Raw genomic sequence first — 16,012 nt, 5'->3', positions numbered from 1 at the left:
TTATTATTGAATGGGCAGTGGCTGAACAGTCAAAAATAAATGTAACACAATATTATTGTGTCATAAGAAAGGTCAAATATGAAGAATTCACAGAAATTTCCTTGTATGTAAGAGGTCATAATGGCACCTAAGAAGATGAAGCCAGAAAGTGAGCATATGGAAAAAAAATATTATTTTAGAAGCATCCAGGGATCATAAGATATATCAAAGATATTAAGATTCCCAAAGAACAGAAAAATTCTCAATGGTACTCAATGGTTCTCAAAAAAAGATAATATTAACACCTATGAATCCATGTGCCTTTCATAATACTTGCATAATCAAATTGATCTATGACCTCTCTGATGTAGATTTATCTCAATGATATTTTGACTGAAATTAATCCATCCTGCCCATCCTATTGCCCATCCTATTTCACGAGCTGTCTCCTCTTGGCATAACTGTACAGTTATTGTTTTTTTAATTATTGACTCTTTATAACTGCTTTTTAAAAATTCTGTTTTGTTTTTGCAGAGATACTACAGTGGTTTGCCATTTCCTCCAGCTCATTTTTCAGATAGGAAACTGAGGCAAACAAAGTTAAGTGACTTGCCTAAGGTCACTTCGCTAGTAAGGATCTGAGGTCAGATTTGACCAGACCTGGTACTCTATCCACAGTGCTACCTAGTTGCCCATGAAAATTATAACAACTTATATTTTATTTGTATAGCACTTAACTTCTCAAAATGCTTTTGTCTATAATCTCTATACCTCCCTTGCACTCATTTCACATATCCAATATGTTGCCAAACCTTATCATTTCTACCTTCTCATCTCACTTATTCATTCCCTTCTCTTTAATTACCCTGCTCTATGCCCCCAATTCCTCATGCCTGGATTATTGCAATAGCCCTCTTCTGAATTGTCTCCCTGCTCTAAGACTTTCCTCAACTTTGACCCACCTATCACTCAGTTGCCCATGTGACCTACCTGAATCACAGCTCTAACCACTTCACCCTCTCCTACTTAATATTCTTCAGTATCTTCCTTCTACATTCAAAATAAAAGAAAAAAATTTTGTTTGGGTTTTGATGCCCTTCCCAACCTGGCTTCTTTTGCTCTTTCTAGTATTCATATACTTTACTCACCTCTTTAATTCTATAATCCAGCTGTTCTGCCAACTGTATCCTGAAATCTGCTCCAAGATGATCTCCTTCCTTTACCACCTTTCTCCTCAATTGTTTGGTGAGTTTGTTCCTGGACTTTCCATTTAAGGAAGCATCCAGTCTAGCCGTGTTCATTCACTCCACACCTAGATAAGTCTATTATTCCACCAATTACTTCTCTACCCTGCCCTGCCATTGGTTCTTTCCTGTCACATTCTCAGATCTTTTTAAAAATTTATTTTATTTTTAATTAATGGAATAAAACAAGCACTGCTATAACAGAATAAAAAATATAGGTGACTGCACATGAAACTGCAAATCTATTATGTATTCTCAGATCTTGATCCACATGTGTCTCTTTGACCCTGCTCCTGTCTTTTTGCTATTATTTTATTTCCATACTCTGACTTTTCACAAGCTGTCTCCTCTTCCTGGAGCAGCTACTCTTTTCATCCCACCCTCCTAGCTTCCTTCAAGACTCATTTTCAAATCCCATCTTCTGTAAGAATCCTTTATGTTCACTGTCCCTCCCCGCCTTCCACCAAAGCCTTCTCTCTGTATTAACAACCCATTGACACTATGTGTATATCATATTGGCATAGTTACTTTTATGTTGACTCCATTTAGGGGCTGGATCTTGCCTTTTTTTCCCCCAGTGCTTACTTCAGTGCCACCTAGTAAGTGTTCTCTCTCTTTGGCCACAGGTCAGGCCTTGTTTGTCTCCATACTCTTTAGACTTTTCCTTGGGTGCTCCTCTTTCTCATCTCTCTATTTTGGTTTCCTTCAAGACTCAAATGTCACTTGCAAATGACCTTTTTTGGTTCTCTCCTCTTTCCCCTAGTTAGTGCCTTCCCTCTGTGCTCCAGCATATATCTCATGTTTTTATCCAGCATGTTCTTATCCCTGCTCCCAACCCCTTTAGAGTGTGAGTCCTTTGAAGTCAGGGGACTGACTTTTTGCCTTTCTCTGGATTGCTAGAGGGACCTGGAATGTAGTTAAACATTTAACAAACAGTTGTTGACATCTAATGGGGCAGTTTTATTTGGAGTAGATTAGACAAGTCTTTTTCTTTTTTTGTGTTTTTTGTTGTTGCTGTTTTGAGCAATTGGGGTTAAATGACTCATCCAAGTAAGTACTTGTCTGAAGCCAAATTTGAACTCGGGTTCACTTGCCTTCAGGTCAGTGCTCTATTCACTGTGTCATCTAGCTGTCCCTTGGATGAGTCTTATTTGAGTAACAGGGCTCTTGCCCCAATACCTCCAATTCATGGTATCACCTCCCTGATGTCATAGTCAACTATGAGAATGTGGGACAACCTTTGAGAGTAGTAGGAGTGGCTCCATTGAAAGTCAGTGGTGCTACATAGTATTCCTTCCTTCCTTCCCTCCTTCTAGTCTTCCTTTCTTCCTTCTTCCTCCCTTACTTGATGATGCTCTGCCCAAAGCTAGGCAAGATATCTTGGAGTTTACAGGCCCAAATCACTAAGGTTCTGATTGATTGGCCAACAATAAGTGCCAGGTTATATTGTATGGGCTCTGACTGGTTCAGAATGAATGTAAATAGCAATTTTTTTTTCTGTTTTGGCCAGAAATTCTGAAGGTTTTCCCCTTCTTAGATCAATTTTTTTTTTCCTTTGAACTTTGCCAAAGAAGTTAGTCTTTGCTTCATTTTTATGTGCCTTAATCCCTGAGAAATCCTGGATTTGTACTCCCAGATTGATTTTTTTACTGAATGGGCAAACTTAGGCAAACTGTGACCTGAGGAAGACCTAGTTTTAAAAGGTCAAGGTCTCCCACTATATCCAGGACCATCTCCATGATCCAAATCTGGTTACTAGACGCAGATTGCTCGGGAGGAAAAAATGAGGCTGGTGACTTTGCACAGTCCCCCCATCCCTACCCCACCTCCACTTAAATTCAATCCATTTACATGTCATAGCATGACCTCCCCGCTGTCATGATCTTCTTCAAGAATTAAGGACAATTACCGTTGTGGCAAACAATTCTGCCTGGAATTCCTTTAAAAGGAAGCAGAACTTTTCATTTCACCAATAGTGGGAAGAGTATAGAGAAATGGCTTCCAAGAGGAAATTTATCCAAGATAAATTATTGATACCAGATTCTTTCCGGGGGAACACATTTTGATAGGACCATGAGGAGGATAGTAAGTAGATTGTGAGCCTCTCTCTTTAGATTCGAATAAATGTCAAAATTGAGACAGGGAGCTCTCTAAATTTCTATTTCACAGTTTTGCCTGGATGGGACCTTTCTTCCTTTTTATGGCATTGTAATGTTATAAGCCTATCATTTTCATTTTCCAAATAAGTCAAGCACGGCCACGCCTCTTTGCTGACAACACCTCTATTTACCGCTGTGTGACCTTGCTTTCCTCACCTGTAAAAAAGAGGCAAAGAGGAGCACCGTGTGGGAGTGGAAAGAGAAAGTTAGCATCGGGGTGATCTGGGTACAAATCTCATTCTTATCTCCGGGATCTGGCACAAAAATCCCGAGGATTTTTAAGGGCCTTTCCAGCTCCAGATCCTCCAATCCAATGGAGCTTTGCCTGGTTCACAAAGTTGGTGACAAGGCCCGGTCTCCTAATTCCCAGCCCCGGGGGCCATGCCTACGCTCTTACCCGGTCTGGCGCTAGTACCGCCCAGCCAGGGGACCAAGTGCAGTCGGACCCCGGGACAGCGCCCGGCTCTGTCTAAGCAGAGGAGACGGCGGTGCCCTGACTGCTGCCGCGGCTGACGGGGCAACGTGGGTCCGGCCCGCCGCCCTGGCCACCCCGGGCCGCCCCGGTGCGCGCGTGGCCCGGGCCGGGGCTCCCGCTCTGATCGGCTCCGGGTGTCGGGGAGCGGAGCTGGGGGGTGGGAGGGGGAATGAATGGCCGCCCCGCCCCCGCCGCCCCCCGCCCCGGCCCTCGCAGCCACGCTCACGCTCCCTCCCTGGCGGCCGCCCGCGAAAAGGCAGCGCGGGAGTGAGCGCGAGGGGCCGGGGGAGCGGCCGCCGCGCGCGCCATTAGCCATTCCGGGGAGGAGACTGCCCGCCCGCGGCTCTGCCCGCCTCCCCTTCCTGCTCCGGGCCGCGGCCCCCTCCCCCTGCCGGGCCGGGCGGTGCGCTGGCTGCGGGAGCCGGGGCGCCTGGGCTTCGGGGCGCGCCCCGCGGGGCCGGCTGCGAGGGCGCGCGGGCCGGAGGCGGCGGCGCGGGCGGGAGCGGCGTCCGGGGACGGCCCCAGCCGCCGGCAGGCAGGATGTTGGGGGTGGCGGCCGGAATGCCCAACAGGTAACGGGGTGACCCCGGGGAGGCTGCGGGGGGCCCACGCGGGCTCCTCGTCCGCGCTCTCGTCTCTCGCCCCCTCGGGCGCCGCGGCGCGTGGGGCTGCAGGACGGAGGCGCCGCGGGGGCAGCCCGGCCCGGCCGGCCAGGTGCGCGGCTGCCCGGGCTGGGGCTGCCGGCGCCGCCTCGGCCCGGGGCCAGCGTGCCCCCCGCCGCCGCTCGCGGGAGGGGTCTGCGCCTCCTGGTGCCCGGAGGCGGGGGCTTGTCCTAGTTGGGTAGGGCCGCGACCCCGCGCCCGCCCCCACGTCGGGCCGGGGCCGGGGGCTGGTCCTGGGGAGCCTCCCGGGGCTTGTTCTCTTTTAACCCGCCGCCGCCGTCGGGCCGGCTTTGATGTCTCCTCCCCCCAGCCCCGAAGTGGGCTGCCCGGGCCCGCGGGGCCGCGTACCCTGCGGCCACAGCCCGGACTTTGACCCGGGCTGGCCCTGAGGGGGTGTGGGAAGGGGGGGGTCCGAGAGGCTGAGGGAGCCTTGGGGCCTGGAAGGGAAGCCGCCGGCCCCGGGAACACAGAGATGAAGGGGGCAGCACCCTGCTAATGGAGGAACCCCGCCGTCCGCGCTGCCCCGGGCCAGCCAGCTGAGGCGGCCCCGGGGGCTTCTCGGCCAGGGCTGGGCCAGCTTGGGCCGGGCCGGCCGGGGCTGGGGCCGCCCGGGTCCTCGCGCAGCCCGCGTGCGGCCCCGGCGGCGGCTCCCCGTGGGGAACGGAATTCCAGCATTTCCCCGGCACCTACTCTTAGCTTTGAAGTTCTGCCCGACCCCTCGCCCCCTCCCCTCCGAGCTGAACTCGACCAGGTTTGTGCGTTTCCCTAAGAATTGGCGCGAGGGGGAGGGGGGAGGAGCAACAAGTCCCGGAGCCCGAGACAATGGACTTGGCAGCGGGACCCTCATCGCCGGGGCCTTGGACCCAGCACTTGGTCTGTTAACTCATCGGTAAAATGGGGAGGGGGGGGTAGAAGACTCCAAGTGTCTACCAAAGTTGAGTGGAAAGACTAATAAGGATGCCAGTCATTACTAATTATAGCAACTGTCAGATCCTCCCCGATGTCTGAGTATATTGTTCATTTGGGTCTTGGAACTCCTTAGGACTTTCAAGAAGTAAATGATGCTTTTCTTCCCGATGTGACCTTTCTCCATGCAGTAGTCAAAAAGCATTTCTCATGTGCCAAGACGGCACTGTGCTAAATTCTAGGAAGAAGCTCAAAGAGCCTATATATAATTTATCATTTATAGTGAAATTTTAAATTAAAATATTTTTCTTTTTCTTTAAATGTCAGTGTTGTATTAAAAGTTGAGGGGAGGTGTCTAAAACTAAGTATCAGTTGTCTGCTGTGATGCCACGGATGGTGGGTATTGAATATTGAGCAAATCTTATGCCTCTCTAGCCTGTTTTTATCTTTTGTTGAAGGAGAATATTGGACTAGATGAGCCTAAGGTCTCTTCTTTATCTGATATGGTCAGTCAATTCAGTCCAACAAACATTTATTATTGTGATTTGCCAGACACAAAATACCAGAATTGTTCACTATAACTGGATTTGTGATTTCTTTGATGTAGCTACTCCCTTTAGCAGTACAGAATGCTACCCATGCATTCAATTCTATTCAATTATTGCTAATAATAATAGAATTTAAAGAGTAAGATTATTATCTTATTTGATCCTTACAATAGCCCTGGGAGATAGTTGATATTATTATTATTATTTCCATCTTTCAAGTGAAGAAATCAAGTCAAACAAAAGTTAAGTGATTTACACAGGATCATGCAGGTGTCTGAGGTGGAATTCTAACTTATGTCTAGGTCTGTGCCCCAGATTCTGCAGATGCCTCCACAGGAGGTCTGCCCAGCCTTGGGGGGGGGGGGGCTCTCCCTAGGATTGCTTGACATTTCTGGCTATCAGAGGATCACAGGCCTGGTTATTGGTTGCCCTTTATTAAACCTTTCTAATGATCTATTATGCTGTATCTTTTGGGTTATTAATTATTTTCTTAACGGCTGCAGTTTCTAAACTGTCATTTCATCTTTTGAGTGACCTGCAACCTTAATTCTTTGGTGACTGTATGTTTCACAACTCAGAGTCAGAAAGTATCCCAAGAGGAATACTGGCATTAAAAGATGGTTCTTTGTTTCAGGGAGAAGCTTGAGGGCACTAAAACATTGTGTAATTTCCCAAGTATGGATACAGTCCAGCCTCTTCTTTCCCCCATCAATTTCTGGGCCCAGCTCACTGTCCATCTGCAGTGTTTGTTCAAGTCTTATATGCACATATGTATTGGTGGCCTAGCTCCATGACTATATATCATAGCCTGAACAATGGGCATTCTTCATCCATTTAGTTTATGGTCTAAGGAGCTTTTACTTTCTGGATGGTGCGCCTGATGAATTGTAATTCCTTAATTTAATTAATTTCACCACCCACTTCAATTTATTAGGTCATTTGTGCTCTCATTCAAAACAAGATTACATTTTCGGTTTTCAACTACAGAACTGCATATTCGACAGTTTTAAGTATTTCGTCCATCATGTGATGAGACAGGAAGAGAGGAGAGAGAGAAATGGAAAAGAAATAAAGGTAAATGAGGAAGAAGAAGAGAAAAATGGAGGGTAGAAGAAAAAAGGATAAAGAGGAAAAGAAAAGAATAAATAAAGAAAAGGAAGGGGAGAAGAAGGAAAAAGGAGAGGGATTGAGCATTAGCTGAAAGGAACCACAAAGACTACCAGGTTCAGATGTATTAAATTCTAAAAGAAAGAGATAATAAAAGCACATTGATTTTGTTATTCAGTTATTTTCAGAGCATATTGACTTAGAATATTACAAATTAATTTTACTTATGCTGTGTTGAATTTTTATTTATTTTATTAGGCATTTCACAATTACATTTTCTTTTTTGTTTTTGGTAAGTCAGTGGGGTTAGGTGACTTGCCCAAAGTCACATGGCTAGGGAACTATTAAGTATCTGAGACAGATTTGGACCCAGGTCCTCTTGACTTTAGGGCCGGTGCTCTATCCCCTGCACGTTGTTGGTTGCTTGGGAATTTGGTAACTCTGATCCATTCTATTCCTCAGAGAAATTAAGTGATTTATCCAAGAACCTATAACTAGAGGAGGTGTCAGAATTAAGACTAAAAGTTGTAGCTTCTAAATTCAAATATAACATTTCTTTCCACTATTCCCTACCCCTCTACATACATATGCATAGATCTTACTTAAAAAAATAGAATAGATGATGTATATAAGTAGTACTTTAAGGTTTGCAGTGTACATATAAAAGTCTTTGAATCTAACAAAAAAAATCGTGTAAAATAGGTATTATACAAGTGTTGCCTTCTTCATTTTACAGATGAGGAAACTGAGCCTCTAAAGTGATTTGCTCATTATTATAACTATTAAATGTCAAGGGCAGTATTCACATCCAGGTCTTTTCCTGATTCCAAGACTGATGTTTTTCCTGGTATTTTATATAATAAAGTACATGCAATTCACTTGGAATTTTAAAATGGGAAAGGGCATAATATCTTTCAGATGTATACTAATTTTCAGGTTCTTAATAGAACTTGGTGGCTGAGCCCTCTAGATTCAGTGAATAGATAAAATGAGGTTCTTTATTTAAGTGAAAAGAACTGTGGCATTGGAGTCTGGAGATATTGGTTCTATTCCTAGTTCTGCAACTAACTTGCCGACTAATAGGGCAAATCACTTGATCTTTCTGGCTTCAGTCTTCTCATTGGTGATTTGAGGAATTTAGACAGAATGATCTACAAGGTACTTTCCAGGTCTAACATTCCATGAGTCTATGAGTCACTTGAGGATTAAAACCTGTACTGTCCCTTGATAAATGTTTTCTAACCAGTTGTTCTATCTCCTTTCTTAGGAAGAAGGAAAACTTGATAAAGGTTAAAATATACAATGTAAGAATCCACCAAGAATTTCCAGGGATAGTTAGTTGTTGTTTTTATTATTTAATTTGGTGGAAATTTGAAGGAGAAGCATTCTTACACAAAGACAAGGTTTGTAGAGTTCTTTTTTTAAGAAACAATTCATTTGATCCACATAAGAACCCTTAGGAGATTACAGCTATTATTATCCTTATTTTACAGATGAAGAAATTGAGGTAGAAAGTGGTGAACAACTAGCCCAGGGTGACTCTAGGTCTAACACTATCCTCTGTGCTACAAAACAAATCATTATTATTTATACTTGGGATTTTCCAGAGGAATAGCACCTCCGGGGACACCCTTCTCAGGGCTAGTCATCATTTTTGTTGTCCACCTGATTCACCCAGCTCTCACTGTGGCTCCAAGGAGCTGTATAGCATGTGCAGTAGCCACACCCCTAGTAAACCTTCTGGGCAGACCAGGTTGAGGGTTGAGGGTAACCTACAGGTCTCAGTAAGTTAGGGGAGCTAAGCATATGAAGACTTCTCTGGCAGAAGGGATGGATGAGAACAATTTGTTCCAATGTCCATGAAGGCAGCTGAAGCAGGTGCTGTGGAATACTTAGAGCTTGGTTAGACAACATTGCATCCCCAGGCATTGTCAGGTGTCCTGACACTGGAATTCAGTGACTCAGGAAGAGAGAATAAGACTGAGGACTCTGTGCAACTCCCTTAAATCCAATTCACATGCAAGTCAAGATATCACCTGTGATGTCATTGGTCCTCTTCCAAAGCTGAGGACAAACAACAATATATGTAAACTCAGAGCAGAGAAATGGCCAGAATAGGAAAGAGGGAAAAAAAAGTACATTATACGAAGTCTAGAGACTAGGATTTGAGTCTCCACTGTGTAATGGTCAGGCATTTCCCCATTCTTGACTTCACTTCCCTCATCTTTAAAATAAGCTGGTTTGGATCACATCAGAAGTTTCTCACTTGTCAGCCATTTTTATTGCAAAAAGCTCTAGAATCTAAATACTCACCAAATATTGTTATTTGAATTTTTTCTTCTCTTTTTATTTTGATTTATTTTTCAAGAGAGAAGTTATTTTTAAAATTCACCAGTTCTTATGACTACACCACCCTCCCTACTGAGCAATTTATTTTTAAGATTTTCTTTATTTTGAGTTTTACAATTTTTCACCTGATCTTATTTCCCTCCCCCTACCTTCCACAGAAGGCAGTTTGCCGGTCTTTACATTGTTTTCATGATATGCATTGATTCAAATTGAATGTGATGAGAGAGAGATCATATCCTTAAGGAAGAAAATAAAGTATAAGAGATAACAAGAGCAGACAATAAGATATCAGTTTTTTTGTGAAATAAAGGTAATAGTCCTTGGTCTTTGTTTAAACCCCACAGTTGTTTCTCTGGATACAGATAGTATCCTGCATTGCAGACAACCCCAAATTGTCCCTGATTGTTGCACTGTTGAAATGAGCAAGTCCATCAAGGTTGATCCTCACCCCCATGTTGATGTATATACAGTGTTTTTCTGGTTCTACTCATCTCGCTCAGCATCAGATCATGCAAATCCCTCTAGGCTTCCCTGAATTCCCATCTCTCCTGGTTTCTAATAGAACAATAGTGTTCCATCACATACATATACCATAGTTTGCTAAACCATTCTCCAATTGAAGTACATTTACTTGATTTTCAATTCTTTGACACCACAAACAGGGCTACTATGGATATTTTTGTGGTGTTTTTACCCTTTTTCATCATCTCTTCAGGGTATAGGCCCTCTGCTGAACCAATTTTTTTTAAAAACCCTCAATATATATCTATAGTTCAACAAAATAAATTCTCAGTATTTCAGACATCTGCCATGTTTAGACATTAGCTGAAAAAACATTTCTGCATTCTAGGTTCATTCCCTTTCTGTTGGGAGATGAGTGACACATTTCATCTTCATTCTTTGGATTCCTGGGTGATCATTGAGTTATTTGGGCTTTAAAGTCTTTCGAAATTATTTTTCTCTATCTTGTTATCCTTGTATAAATTGTACTTCTAGTTCTGCTCACTTTGCTAGTCATAAAGTACTTCCCAGTTTTCTCTGAATTTGTCCATTTCCTACATTTTTTATTTGGAGACAATTGAGTTTAAGTGACTTGCCCAGGATCACTTAGCTAATAGGTCAGATTTGAATTCTTGTCATCCTGCCTTCAGGGATAACCTTCAGTTATCTGTTTTCCTTCTGATTCTGTCCACATTTGATTTGTTTGTGTAAAAACTTTTAAATGTAACCAAAATTGTCCATTTTATCTTGTGTGAATCTATCCCTTGTTTAGTCATGAGTTTAATTCTTCTGTATCCCTAGATCTATAGGGTAGTCTTATCCTTCCTTCTTATTGATGTGACTTTTTTATATGTAAATCATGTATTCATTTTGAGCTTGTCATGGGGTGTGTTATGAGGTGTTGACCTAAAACCTAATTTTTACCAGACTGCTATTTAATTTTCCTAATAGTTTTTAAAATTTTTTATTTAAATTTTAATTTATGGAATAAAACAAACATTTCTGTAACTTACAATAAAAATGATGTCAAATCACGTTTTTGGACATAGTGAGTCCTTCCCCCAGTAACTAGGACTTTTGGATTTATCAAACATTATTAGTGTGTTTGTTGGCTTCTGTATTTGTATATTTAATTTAGTCTATTATTGACCTCTCTTTTTTAACCAGTACAAAAGAATTTTAATTATTCTTGATTTGTAGTATAGTTTGAAATCTGGTACTGATTGACACCTCTTTCCACTTTTTAAAAATTAGATTCTTGACTTTCATTTCTCCATGTGATTTTCTTTGAAGTTTAATAGTAATGTTTGTCCTTCATTTTCAAATAAGAGGAGGTGATGGGATCAGGGAGGTGATGCCATGACAAGCCTGTGAATGGGATTTGAGTGAGGAGGTGCTATCTATGCTAAGTCACTAACTTCACTTTCTCTTCCAGGGCTAACTGGGTTCAATGGCCAGAAAGGAATCAGGACAACTGGAGATGACCCTGGATGCAGGGTAATCAAGGTTAGGTGACTTGCCCAAGGTCACACAGCTAGTAAGTGATGAGTGTCTAAGGCTGGATTCAAATTCCATCCTCCTGAATCCAAGGCCAGTACTCTACTGTACCACCTAGTTTGATATAGTACTGAATAAGTAGATTAAATTAGTTAATTGTGGGGTGGCTAGGTGGTGTAGTGGATAAAGCACCAGCCTTGGAGTCCAGTCTCAGACACTTAATAATTACCTAGCTGTGTGGCCTTGGCCAAGCCACTCAACCCCATTTGCCTTGCAAAAACCTAAAAAAAAAAATTAGTTAATTAGTTATTATAATTTTTATTATGTTGTGTTCTACTCATGATTAGTTAATATTTTAATTGAGCTTTATTTATTGAGCTTTTAAATCTGATTAAAAAATCTATCTTGTACATGTATATATTACTGTTTTAATGTATGTAGGTACTGTTGTAAATAAAATAGAAATTTATTTTTAAACTTACAGTAACTTTTTAGTCACCTTTTAATATGCATATTAGGTGTAGTAATCTGGAATTGGAAGTGATCTAGGATTGACTATTTACTTGATCATCTGTTCCAACCTTCTCAATTTATAGAGGAGGAATTGAGTTTGGAACAAGTACAGTGACTTTCCTCAGATCACATAGGAATGTAAGGAGCAGAGCTACTATTAAGTGAGATTCTGAATTTTTTTTTAATGTTAAAAAGTGTTTGGTCCCACCAGCTTTGATATACTATGTCAGTTTGCCAGTGTGCCTTAGTATCACTCATTTTGAGTGGTAGACTCAGAGATCTGTACTCACTGTGGCAATTGTTGCTTCTATCTATTCAGTTCTGTTCATTCCATCTAGAATAGTTTCTGTCCTCCCCGATAGTTATTTTATATATGTATGTATATACACACACATACATAGATAATGAGGGTGGTACTTGAGTTTCTGTTCCCTTTTAGAGCCTCAGGGTTATTATCCTTCCACTGCTCTCTTTAAAACAAACAGCATGTCTAGTACAAATTAAATTCTTGAAACTAGAAACCAGCTGATTTATTAGACTATACAGAGGGAAAAGGAATTGTAACTATTTTTTTTAAACTCTCCTAGATATTATTCAGGATTACTCTTTCCCCACTCTAATACATCCTTCATAAACCAATAGAATAATCTTCGTTTTGTATAAATCACTTGATTATGTCATACATCCACTAAATTTTTTTCCCAATGATTTCCGGTTGACTTCTGAGAATAGTTTAAACTCTTTGACCCTCCACAACTTTCTTAGCTCATATTAACCTCCTCTGAATACTCTGTACTCAGTGCTTCAACCTAGTCATATTTCTTTGCTTCGGGGGCCCATCTTATAATTTTCTGTTTCCTTGAATTTGTTTTTACCTGTTGAATTTCTATCCATCCTTTAAAACTTGGCTCAGATAACCATCATCTTTTATCCTCTCCTCCAAATAAAAAATACCTTTAAAAAAAAATTATTTCACAGTTTTTCAATGCATAATATTCAAGTGCTGACAGAATTGGAAGACCTAGCAGTATGACTTTGGACGAGTCACTTTCTCTCTTTTAGCCTCAGTTTCTATGTCTGTAAAGTGGGAATAAATAACACTTCTGTCACATTGTTGAGGGTAAGGTAGAATGAAATAATTTTGTAAATCTTAATTTATATAATACTGTAGTTGTTTATCTTATGTCTTATCAGTAGACTCTTAAGTTCTAAGATGGTAGGGACTTTTTCTTAGCTGTTCAATGATAGATGCTTGTTGAACTTCAATTCTTTATGTGTTTTGCACATAATCTTTTTTTTTTTTTTTTAAGATTTTTGCAAGGCAAATGGGGTTAAGTGGCTTACCCAAGGTTACACAGCTAGGTAATTATTAAGTGTGTGAGGTCAGATTTGAACTCGGGTACTCCTGACTCCGGGACTGGTGCTGTATCCACTGCGCCACCTAGCCGCCCCCACATAATCTTTTTAATGACTATAGAAGTTAATTCATTCATTTACCAAGAATGAGAAATAGTAGATGATGAACCAGGTTCCCCTAGAATATTAAGACTTAGAACAAAGTCTTTCAAAGTGTTGGGAGGGCATACAACCCAGGAGAAGACATGAATAAGTTGTTATTCACACCATTGGAATGTGCCCATCTTTGAGATCTCAGGTCATTAAAATGATGAAGTGTTATCAAGTCCTTGCTATTAATTTTTTTGTACAAATGGGTGGGAAAATTTGTGCAATTGCTTTGATTTTTTTTTTTGCCTCCTCTAAATAATTTTCTTCCCTTTCCCCAATAGTGTGATCCACATTTAAAGTGAAAATAGAAACAAATCAAAACACATGGTCTGATAAAGGACCTTTTTTCTGAAAAAACATTGTTTAAGGGGCGGCTAGGTGGCGCAGTGGATAAAGCACCAGCCCTGGAGTCAGGAGTACCCGGGTTCAAATCCAGTCTCAAACACTTAATAATCTTAATAATTACCTAGCTGTGTGGCCTTGGGCAAGCCACTTAACCCCATTTGCCTTGCAAAAACCTAAAAAAACCCAACCCCAGAAAACATTGTTTAAAATACCTTTTCTGGGGCAAGCTAAGGTGGCACAGTGGATATAGCACTGGCCCTGGAGTCAGGAGTTACCTGAGTTCAAATCTGACCTCAGGCACTTAATAATTACCTAGCTGTGTGGCCTTGGGCAAGCCACTTAACTCCACTGCCTTGCAAAAAAAACTAAAAAAAAACACCTAAAATAAAAATAAAATAAAATACCTTTTCTTAGTTATTTTAAATTGAGATTGCTTCCCCCCAACCCCCCCCCCCCCCAGTTCCCACAAAACTGGACTTATTGAAGGCCCTAATTTTAGGTTAAATATTCATTTTTGATTTTCCAGAGTATCTTCCAAAAACCTTTATCTTAAAATTGTTTTCAAAAGCAACAATTTATCCCTGGCAATTTTTATATCCTCTCAGTAGCTGCTCTTTTCCACCTTCCCCCAACCCAGACATCATCTCATCTGTTAGTTTTGATGTCATCAGACATTTCCACTCAAGGAGCATTTTACAACTGAATTTTTCATATTAGCCTGTACTTCTGGTTCTATTTAATCCCACAAGATAATTTGATTCAGGGTTAGGGGAAAAAAAAGAATAAAATAGACCCTGATCATTGTTTTTTCTATTCCCTAAAAAACATCGAGAAAGCTTGGGGCCTGGAAGTTTACTCTTTATAATTCAATACGTAAAATATTCGTCATGGTGAGTATTTTCCCTTGCATTCCTTTCTGCCATTCTATAGTATAATTTTTCTTTAGTTTCTGTGGCAAAAAAAAAAGATAACCCAATGATCTCTCTTAGTGTACTTATGTGAACTTATAGAGGACCATACAGTTATAGCCATCCCAGCTTAAAAAGACTAGTTAGCCATGCCCTCAATTGGTGTAACCTTTAAGAACACAAGGTGATCTCTGTGTCATGATACAATGTATGTATTTTGTGTGTATTTATTTCTTCCTGATAGAATGTAAACTCCTTGAGAGCACTAACAGATTTTCTATTTGTCTCTGTGATCCAAGGTGCTTCAAAGAGTACATGGCACATTGTAGACATTGAATAAATACTTGTTGATTTAGTAGAATTCTAATGAGGACATTCATAATAATAAGAAGTAATGATGAATATATTTAACTTTCAAAAATTAAAAAAATTTTTTTTATCCTAGTCTTGTAGTTTATAGATGAAGAATGATGATCCTCAGAGTTTTAATGAAGCTATGCTGTCAACTCTGAATCCAGTACTCATTCCACCATATTGAGAAAACATAACTAGTATGGGAGACAATGTTCAAATTTTTCATGATTGTACTTAGGGACTGTTGATTTAGGGTATATGGTATTTCCTCATCCATATTCCCTTTTCCCAATTGTTTGGTCTTATGTTGTTACTCCTTGTATGTTTTTGTGTATACATGTGCGTGTGTGTACATACATATGGTTTGTGTTTGAGAGAAAGAGGCTGTAGGTAGTATGGGGTATTAATAGATTCATAGGAATCAGGAAATTGTAAATCTAGTACTGATTTTATCATATGTGACCCTAAAAACATCCTTTAATGCCCTTAGGCCTCACAGAGTTTCAGAATTTGACATCTGAGAGGTCATTTAGTCCAACATATTCCTAAACAGATCTTACTCCTATAACATCTTTTTTTTCTTTCTTTTTTTTAATTTATTTTTTTATTCTCATTTTGTACATGTTTTTCTTTACATTAATAAAATATACTTGTTTACAAGTAAACAAAAAACCCCTCCCCCCATGAATATAGATAGACTTGCTTGGGCAAAAAAGTAAAGGGGGGAGAAAAAAATTAAAATTAAAAAAAATAGTAATAATTGTAAGTATGGCCAGGTGGTGCAATGGACAAAGCACCAGCCCTGGAGCCACGAGCACCCGAGTCTATATCCAGCCTTGTAAACCCAATAATCACCTAGCCATGTGACATTCAAGCCACCCGATCCCCACTGCCCTGCAAAAACCAAAAAGAAGAAAAAAAAACCCAAATAAAGTAAAATAGTAATAATAGTAGGGGTG

At 41.0% G+C, this 16,012-nt stretch overlaps 1 protein-coding gene across 1 annotated transcript in view; it reads left to right on the top strand.

Annotated features, from left to right (window-relative positions):
* Window positions 1-4,362: 4,362 nt before the first annotated feature.
* Window positions 4,363-16,012, top strand: part of LIMS1 (LIM zinc finger domain containing 1) — a 215,405-nt gene continuing 203,755 nt past the window's right edge. The window contains exon 1 of the mRNA XM_074192159.1: window positions 4,363-4,429. Coding sequence (XP_074048260.1) covers window positions 4,398-4,429 — 32 coding nt within the window. The 5' untranslated portion in view covers window positions 4,363-4,397. The remainder of the gene's footprint in view (window positions 4,430-16,012) is intronic.

The sequence above is a fragment of the Macrotis lagotis genome, chromosome 6, assembly GCF_037893015.1.
Source record: "Macrotis lagotis isolate mMagLag1 chromosome 6, bilby.v1.9.chrom.fasta, whole genome shotgun sequence".
NCBI lineage: Eukaryota > Metazoa > Chordata > Mammalia > Peramelemorphia > Peramelidae > Macrotis > Macrotis lagotis.
Note: the sequence above shows the minus strand (reverse complement) of the source record. Positions and strands in the feature narration are given on the sequence as shown.